The sequence below is a fragment of the Danio rerio genome, chromosome 21 (assembly GCF_052040795.2).
Source record: "Danio rerio strain M-AB ecotype USA chromosome 21, GRCz13ab, whole genome shotgun sequence".
Taxonomy (NCBI): domain Eukaryota; kingdom Metazoa; phylum Chordata; class Actinopteri; order Cypriniformes; family Danionidae; genus Danio; species Danio rerio.
The window spans coordinates 14,558,331-14,568,521 of NC_141041.1; the positions used below are offsets into that span (position 1 = coordinate 14,558,331).

At 35.3% G+C, this 10,191-nt stretch overlaps 1 protein-coding gene across 4 annotated transcripts in view; it reads left to right on the forward strand.

Annotated features, from left to right (window-relative positions):
- The window catches only part of camkk2 (calcium/calmodulin-dependent protein kinase kinase 2), a 74,539-nt gene that overhangs the window by 28,349 nt on the left and 35,999 nt on the right, over nucleotides 1-10,191 (forward strand). For all 4 annotated transcript variants that reach the window (XR_015520020.1, XM_087300901.1, XM_087300899.1 and 1 more), the window contains exons 2-3: nucleotides 4,613-5,243; nucleotides 9,421-9,468. Coding sequence is in view for 3 of the 4 variants with exons in the window: in XM_087300901.1 (XP_087157027.1) it covers nucleotides 4,656-5,243; nucleotides 9,421-9,468 (636 nt within the window). In the remaining variant the exon portion in view is untranslated. The remainder of the gene's footprint in view (nucleotides 1-4,612; nucleotides 5,244-9,420; nucleotides 9,469-10,191) is intronic.

Genomic DNA, 10,191 nt, shown 5'->3' on the forward strand with positions numbered 1-10,191 from the left:
TTTTTTGACTGTCTTAAATGCAAATGAAGAGTGCTTTTCTCAGTCTGGAGAGGTTATTTCTAGCATGCAAGTGAAATTGTGTCATTTTTAGGAAGGCTTGAATCCTCATCTGCGTTTTCTGGTTTAGGGGTGAAAATGAGTGTCATGTCAGTGCCATAATAACTTGAGAAATAGACGCGGGAGGGGTTAAAGATGTGAAAATATGCTTTTTTTTTGGTTCTTGAAGAAGGGAGAACAGTGTCTTCAAGCTGTGTGGGTGTTTTGACAGCAGAATGCATGGAGGCCAGGGCCCCGAGATGATATTACAGCAAAAACATAAGTCGAGATTCGATTGCAGATGTAGAAACGACAGCAAACGAAACAGAAACAGAGATGGAGAAGAAAAAGCAAGCAGCCGGCGTTGAATGTCGGTGAATGCGAGAGCTAGAAATGAGGCCGTGTGAAGGGGGTGGAGCAGCCCACACAACTTATCCTTTCTCAACCCCTCCGAGTAATGAATGTCTTTTTTCATTGTACCTGCTTGTATTTCTCTGGTTCTGCGAGACCCACACCTCTCCCACACACACACAGACTTTCTCCAGTGCTCAGAAAAACCGGCTTTGCAATGAAACTACAGCTTTTTTTGCATGGAAGTCAAGGCCGTATAAGAAACGGAGGCTTAGACTAGCAGAATGGAGATATGTAATCTTTTCCAAGCAGGCTTTACTGGAGTAACGTTTGAAGCGTCTTATTTTCATAAGCTTATTAGCTTCATTCAGTCAATTTATCTGTACAGGTAAACCATTTTTTATGGTGAAATATAATTTCATAGCAATTGTCTGACTTGAAGACAATCCTAGTGCTGAAATTGAGTTAAAGCATAAGTAGGGCAAAGGTTTGCAAGTGCAATTTTTATTCTTTTCCAAATATTATTCAAATGATGTTTAACAGAGCAATAATATTTTCACAGTATTTCCTATTACATTTTTTTTTTCATGGAAAAAGTCTCATTTCTTTTAGCGTGACTGGAATAAAACCACTTTTCAAATTTCAGTGAGGTCAATAATATTAGCGCCCATAAGAATTTAGTTTTTTTCAGTTGTCTGTTGTCCATTGACTTGCCTAATTAACCTAACTTGCCCAGTTGGCTAGTTAAGTCTTTAAATTGCCCTTTAAGCTGAACACTGTGCTATCATCATTATAGAAAAGACATCAGTTATTAGAAATTAAAATTATGTTTAAATGTGTGTTTAAAAAGTAATTATCTCTGTTATACAGCATTTTTTTTTTGCCTGTTTATATAAACAGGGACAACACACTTGACATTGTTAAGCCTGGTTTATACTCGACACATCCGCTAGTTCGATTGAGTGCATGCGGCGAATGTGACGTCATCGCGGTGTTTGCGGAGGTTCGCTTTGGGTGCGTGTGGCATGATTTTAGCTGGCGGAGTGCATGGTTTTTTTTGAGATTTGAATATGAAATTTGATTGAATATGAAACACTTTGAAGAGATTTTGTCTGAAACGGTACGCCTGCACAGACACCTTTATGATCCGTGATCATAGAGATAACAAGATGATCAATAATTCTTGGCTAGAAATTGCAACAGCCGTAGGAAAGGAGGACAGTTTTTATAAAAAAATATGAAAAAAAACAGAGAGAAGTTTGTTAAAGCCAAAAGAGGCCATGGCAAAAGTGGAGACCCAGATTTACAATTACAGAAATATGTTTGTCCACCATTTTTAGGTTTTACACTGATGTATATATTAAAATTTTGAATTTAAAACAAATTAATAGTAGCAAAACTATAAATAAGGAACAAATTGTTTCTTAGATAACTGGAAAGGAATATTTGAATCGGTTTACAATATACTGATATCGATTTTGCTAGGCTTTATTGGTGATGATGGTCAAAAATGTTGGACCATTATTGCCTTTTTAGCATAGGTAGAGGACAGAAACTAGCCAGACAGTAATGTGTAAATTGTGGAGTGGGCTAAATCTAAAAAAAAAAAACATCTGTATTTTTTGGTAAGTGTACAATTTTTACTTTTTATTCTTATCAGAATAAAAAATATATTTGTATAGAAGGCCATGTTATATTGTCATTAATATTTTAATAAACTTATTAGGTAAAACTGTCCGAGATATGAACAAAAGCAAGTGATGCATCAAAGTTTGATTTAAAAAATCTTGAATGGTTATAAAAATCCTTATAATCATTAGAATAATTTATAAAAATAATTAGTTTAAAAATATTGAATGATCTTAAAGATATAACGTAGTTCCGGAAACTTTCTACTTCTCTCTTTATCCGTCTGACTTTACGGTCAGTTTCTTTTGACTGCCCCCTGTTGTTTTAAGGTAGAACACAATGGCAAACCCAGCAAGTATAAAAACCTCGTCTGTTTTGCGAGGTGCGTGCGCAGTCAGCGAAGGTGTGCGATGCGGCTCCAGGCGCAAATATAAATCCAGCTTTATACACAGACAACCAATGTTGTGTACATAGCGCATACAGCATAAAGCTAAACGTAATTTCAGAATATTCCCCTCGTGGGGTATATATTTAAATAATAAAAATTTCACAAGAACTACTTAAACACAGTGTAAAAATGTGTGTATTGTGAATAGACAGAATTTGCTCTCTATAAAAAGCAATGTCAAAAAATTAATAATATTCATAAATACATGTTTATTTAACAGTAGTACATATCAGATAATTTAAAACTTTCAAATGGTTCAAAGTTATTTGTAAATTATTTAATATCTTAATAATATATATTTTTACAACAGTTCTGTCTGGTTCTTAAATCTGATTGGCTGATAGCCGTGCGATATTCTGCAATATCAGAACTCGTACAGCCTTTTCACTCTTGTGTATTACTCCGCCCAAGCAGATGACTACAGTTTGACAAATATTGCAGCTGTTGGACAATATAATGTACTTTTGAGTCTTTTTTTAGGAGAGAATAGTTGATTTGTAGCAGAGCAAAGACAGTTGACGTTGTCCATCCACAAAACGGCAACAGAAACCACATGATAAGCCCTTAGAGGGAAAAAATTCAGCGTAAAACTACAAACTACAGCTGATCAAATCATAAATCTGGTAAGTGACATTCTAAGTCGATCTCTCTCGTATTTTGCGGTGCTGTATTTATACCATAGTAATCGCAGTGTGTTGAGTGTGAGATGGGACTCACATATCAGGAATGTATGTACTGTGTGTTGGCCACTCTTTGTATAACCCTGAGTTACTTTTTGGTTGGTTTCGTTACCACAGACTAGTTCAATAAAAATAAAAAAGAAGAAATGCCCACATGTGTTTAACAGTTTTCCTTATCGCAAACACAACAGTAATCTGGTAGTGATTCCGCTGCTTCAGCTTTTTCGGAGTTAATTATTGTGATATCCTGATTGCAACAGAAATTCTGGGAAATCTCAGTAGACTGATGGCTTTTCAAGCTGTTCAGCCTCATAATCTTATAATGTCAGCAAAATCACCTGTTTTGCCATCACTTTAGATATTACACTAGAGAATCATTCAAATACTACTACTTAGTAGCAATAGTTTCTGCTGTTCTGACCAGCTGCAGATATGAATGAACGGCAGAAGAAAGTAGTTCCTCATACAAAAGTTTTTTAGACTCTCTGTTTTTGATTTTCTTTTTTTTATGCACATGATTTGACCATCAACTTATGTATATATGCAATATCACACGAGTAGCAGTGAGGTGTGGCTGTATATCATCACCGGTGGGACATAAGGCATGGATGCATGCCTCCCACCAGTGCCATTATACAGCTAAAACGCACTGCTACTCTTGTGATATTGCTCATTTATATGGTGCATTTTGGAACCACCTTAAAATATGGGTGAGGAGAGGAAACTGTCATTTGTTTAGTGAACTATATCCCTTTACAATATATGATTTCGATATATCATTTCAACATCGATATCGCAATATGCATATCGCAGGATTGGCAATGTTGAGTCAGGGTTATAGTTGAGTAGGAGTTGAAAACACACGATTGTGGAGTAATTGCAAAGTTCACCCATAAAGTTACCAAAAAAAGAAAGAGTATTTGCATGTGTTTTAAATTTAATTATTCGATTTGTGTGCCTGAATACTGTTAAGGTCACAGAAAAACCATAAAGCATTTATTTCAATTGTAACTTTGCTTTACTGTATTTGTCATTGTTTGTGATTTGGTTTATTACATTTTATGCAGATGCATTCCAAAACAAAGTCATACTATTATCATGCACATTTGTCCTAAATATATTTGTTCTTTCAAACTAGAGCTATTCATTTCATCTTTAAAAAAATTATACTTAATATCGGAATATATATCGCAAAAAAATGAAATATTGCAATGCCCGTTAAGCTTAATCCTACACTAAAAAAAAATCATGGGATTTAGAACATTTTTCTAAGGTAAGTGGTTGCAAGCAATGTATATAGGCTGAACAAATTAAATTGAACATTACTAAATGGAATTAGTTTGAATTGAATTAGCCCATATACCTTGTATGCAACCACTTACATTGGAAAAATGTTGTAAATCCAATGAGTTATTTGTTTTCAGCGTACGTGACACCTAACATTTCTCAACTCTGTTTTGGTTCCCAGGCGTTGATGGAGGGGCCGTTGAGAGGTGTTTGGGAAGGACACTATGTTTCCCTGTGTCTCCTCCTGGCCCTCTTCTGATCCCCCTGCCGCTCTCAGCCATGCTCCACCCAGTCCCCCGCTACATCCACCCAATCAGCCACTGCCCGACCTTCTGCGGAGCTGCGTTCTGCTCCCTTCCCCATCCGTGCGCCTGAGCCCTTGCACCGCCGAGATGGAGTCTATGATCGTGGTGACGGAGTACGAGCCCAGCGGAGGCTCAGGGCAGGAGGGCGGAGAGGAGGAGGAGGTGGAGGACATGGACAGTTCCGAAACACCGGAGCCTACGTCATCAGGTCCCGTACCGCCCTTCCGTATGGCCTCCTGTGATCTGCTTTCGCATACGATTGGCCGACCGGAAGCCCTTTTCCCAGAGCCGCCAGAGCACAGAGGGAGACTCAGCCTGTCCGATAGGAAGCTGTCGCTACAGGAGCGCTCGCAGACGCTTTCATCGCCCTGTGGGTCGCCGGGGCTCAACGGACGGTATATTTACCCATCACTTCCCTACTCGCCGATCACTTCTCCTCACTCTTCTCCACGTCTCCCTCGCAGACCAACCGTGGAGTCACATCGTGTGTCCATCACAGACCTGCAGGTAGGTGGAGGAGTTATAAATATAGTAGACCCTAATATTTACATTTACTCACTATTTACTTACATTTACTTTGCCTTAAGTGGTTCCAAACCTTCATGAGTTTCTTTCTTCTGTTGAACACTAAAGAAGATATTTTGAGGAATGCTGAAAACCTGTAACCATTGACTACACTGTAAAACACTGTAAAAATTTATATGATAAATTAGTCCTGACAATTTTTAATGTTTTTTATGTTTTTATAAGTTTATTGTAACTTATAAAACATTAAAAGTTTAGCATTTTAAAATATTATTAAACGATTAAAAGTTAATGTTCTAACTTATTTTTTTAAGCTGAATCAAATTAAATTTATGGGTTCATTGAATTTATATCATGTTAAACTGTTACTTAATACAGCTTGCATAACTAAAAATTAAGGCAACCAGGATTTTTTTTACAGTGTGCAGGACTTTATGAATGAACAGTGTGGTTTTATTATTTCTCAAATGCTGCACATTTATTTCTCAAATGTGTGTTTTTAAATGACTGAACTCAAAAACAAAAACTTATATAAACAAATACTTAAAACAAATAGCAAATCAAATATTTAAATAAATAATTGAAGTCTCTCAATTCAAGGATAAATCATTGACAACCCCCCCCCCCCCCCCCCCCCCAAATAAATCATTTAAAGGCATAGTTTATCAAAAAATGAAAATTTTCTCACTATTTACTCTTCCTTTAGTGGTTCTAAACCTTTATGAGTTTCTTTGTTCTGTTAAACACTAAAGAAGATATTTCGAGGAATGCTGAAAACCTGTAACCATTGACTCATTTTGATATTTTTATGAATGAACAGTGTACATTTATTATTTCTCAAATGCTGCACAATTATTTGTAAAATTAAAACGTGTGTTGTTAAATTGCTGAACACGGCTGCAATTTTAAAACAAATTGCAAATCAATTTTTTTTTAAATAAATAATACAAATAATTTAAGTATCTTAATTTAAATGTAAATCATTGTAAAATCGGATATGATTAAAAGGGATAGTTTACCAAAAAATGAAAATTCACTCACTATTTACTTTTCTTCAAGTGTTTCTGAACCTTTAAGAGTTTCTTTCTTCTGTTGGACACTAAAGAAGATATTTTGAGGAATGCTGAAACCTGTAACTATTGACTTCCATAGTAGGAAAAATACTATTTTTTGGCCGACATAAAAAAGAAAGAAACTCATAATGGTTTTAAACAACTATAGGGTGAGTAAATGATAACAGAATTATCACATTTGGGTGAACTCACTTTAATGCATGCACAAGCAGGTTTGGAAGTGTGGGAACGCTGTTAGGAAAGTAGTGGGCAACTGATATTGATTTCTTTTATTTTGACAGCTGATGTTGGTTTGTTAAGCGTAATAGACTGATAGATAGCTCTCTCTCTCTATAGCTATGACAAAAAGAAAGAAAGCTTAAATTTTCTTACTCTAGATTTATAATTAATGTGTTAATAATCATGTGTTACAATATAGGTTTTGTTTTATTTTGTACTACTAATCGCATGTCTTACATTCGTCTTAATCTAAAATTAAAACATGGACATTTCGAGTGTCATGTTTCAGACATGTTTATATATTCATTTTTAGACAACACTATACCATTGTGTTAACTTTAGACGAGTTAAGGAATCAATATTTAGTGGAATGATCCTGATTTTAAAAATAAAATAAATACATAAAAATAATGGTAGCTCAGTGGTTAGCACTGTCGCCTCACAGCAAGAAGGTCGCTGGTTTGAGCCCCGGCTTGGACAGTTGGCATTTCTGTGTGGAGTTCGCATGTTCTCCCCGTGTTGGAGTGGGTTTCCTCTGGGTGCTCTGATTTCCCCCACAGTGCATAAGACATGTGCTATATGTGAATTGAATGAACTAAATTGGCCACTGTGAATGAGTGTGTATGGGTGTTTCCCAGTACAAGGCTGCAGCTGGAAGGGTATCCGCTATGTAAAACAGCAGAAATATGCTGGCATAGTTGGTGGTTCATTCCACTGTAGCGACCCCTGATGGATAAAGGGACTAAGCCAAGGGAAAATGAATGAATGAATAAATAAATAAATAATTAATTAAAAATGCTAAAAAGAAAAAGAAGACAACAAATGCACAAAATGGCAAAATGTTGCTGTGGTTACCACTATTTTAATCACAATCTTGTGAGTCTGCACTCCCATTGAATAATAATTTAGGGAACTCGAAAGTTTACAGCAGCCCTTGATTCAGTAATCCTATTATAGTACTTCTGTTAAAAAATATTAAAAAGGAATAATCACTGTGACCACCAGAGCACTCAGTAATCTGACAGCAATTTGTACTTGAAATGCGAGTGCAAATTTTGCATATAGTCCACATTGAATATGACATGAATACAAAATTAAATCTTTATTTGACATTCAAAGACTTAATTATGTGATATGCTTGCTGAATGCTGGCAGTTGGGAAGAAAGCATGGCATAGAACTTACCTTTTTATTACTAATAACAGCAAAGCAAAATCTATAATTCGCACATACTGTTGTTTATTAGCTAGGTTTGACCGTTCTGACTGTCAAATATACTGTTAAATATACTGTTATAAACGAACATAAACCAGTGAACACAGAGAATGCAAACTTAGCCGCTGGTGTTTTAACTCTTAAAATAAAAGTCCCATCGACTGTCAAAAAAAACACACACTCACCAAATAAAGAAAAACTTAATAAATAATAATAAAGATTATTTTAAAAATGCTAAATATCAGCCTATATATAGACTATATAAACCAGAGATGCCCAAACTAGGGCCTGCAGGCTAAAGTTGGCCTATGGTAACCTTTGATTTGGCCCTATGTCCCATTTGAGAAGAGAGGGATAATGATGAGGAGGGTTGGTTAGGGCGAATATTGCAGACTGAGATCATCATTTTAAATTTAATGTAAGCTTTTGCCCATTTTGTTTTGTAAAAATGTAAATGCTGTCACTCGACGGATATATGGCAATGCACAAGACATCAGCGAGCGAATCAAATCAATGGCACATGCAGCTTAGTGTCTTCAGCATTAAACTCCATTGTGTTGTTAATGGGATTGTTTATGTTTTGGAGTGACTTCACAACAACTTGGTGAATATGAGTGGCCCAGCCAAAGCCCAGATCTAAAGCCTATTGAACATCTCTGGAGAGATCTGAATATGGATGTACACCATCACTTCCCATTTAACCTGATAGAGCTTGATTCCCAAAGACAGGTGTGCCAAGCGTGTGGCATCATATTTAAAAAGACTCGAGGCTGTAATTGCTGCTAAAGGTGCATCAACAAAGTATTGACCAAAGGCTGTGAGTGTGAATACTTAAGTACATGTGACCCCTGCTTTAAGTGGTTTAAAAATCTTAAGTTTTTTTTTTTCTGTTGAACGAAAAAGAGGATATTTTAAAGAATGTTGGAAACCGGTAACCATTGACTTCCATAGTAGGAAATAAATACTATGGAAACCAATACTTACTGGTTTTCAACTATCTTCTATTGTGTTCAACAGAATAAAAACATTATTTTTAGTAACAACAAATGAAAGATGAGTAAATGATAGAATTTTACTTCTTAAAAGAGCTGTCGCTTTAATACAGCTTATCTTTGTGGACATCACAATGGCTGTGTAAGATTATATAATTAAAGTAGCAGAAAAAACGAATAGAATTCTGTGACCTAAGATAATTTGAGCTGCTTTTGCGAACAAAAAAATGATGTTGTCTTTTGAGAAGCACATTTCCTTTTCTTCATTCTCTGCACTTCTCCACGTCTTCACAGTCAAGGTTGAGAGGTTTTGTAAGGTAAGGTTACAGACAGGTGCATTTACCTTCCTCTTAATGGCGCTTGTTAAGAAAAAGCTCCCCTGTAGATGCTTCTGCTTCTCCATTAGGATGAGAAATCAGCAGTAAATGCGTGTAGTTTTTAGTTAGTGTACTTTTATCCCGGCTCATGTACTCCCTGTAGTACTTCTCTTGCTTAAGGCTTTTGATTCTTGAAGAGAGAATCAAGTTTGCGTTCGCTGTGATCTTTGGTTACGCTGGATGAAATATAGTTGTCCATCTACTGTATATAGCCAGTACTGTATAGGTTAGTATAAAAAAGCCCAGTGGTATTGATTGATGTTGTTTGTCTTTTATTCCAAAAGGACTGCGTGCAGCTCAACCAGTACAAGCTGAAAGATGAGATCGGAAAGGTATGTTTATTTTTCATTTATTATTCATGCATTGATCATTTCCTGCTGAGAGACTGAGATGATTGAACACTGTGGAAGAACTACAGTTAATAATAATTGCAGTAAATAATAATTTCAGAACTATACAGTTATAATAATAAAATAATAGTAATAATAATAACAGGAAGAATAAAATAATAGTAATAATAATAACGATAAAATATTAATAACAATAAAATAATAGTAATAATAAAAATAAAAATAATAATAAAATAATAGTAATAATAATAATAATATTGTTATTATTATTGTTATTATTATTGTTGTTGTTGTTATTTAAGAAGTAGGAAACATGAGGCATTATATACTAGGGTTGGGTGATTAATCGAAAAGTAATCGATATCGACATTCAGAATCTATAATCAATCAAATTTTTCCAGGTAAATTTTTTTCATTTACTTTCTGTACCGTGTGAGTCACACGACACAATTTGTTGAAGGCTGATTCATACTTCTCTATAGGTATGGTCTGACGTAGTCTTCGTGCAGTAGCATATTCGCGCAGCTCTCAAAAAATGTACCTATACGTTGCACGTTTGAACTACATTGACGATGATTAGAAGCTGCGTCAGAAAAGCTTTGAAATGGCATATTTTCTATTACAATAAAATTATTATTTACAAAAAAATATTTGTTTACAGAAGATTAAAGAAGTGCACTGTTTAAAGTGTTATTTACAGGATAT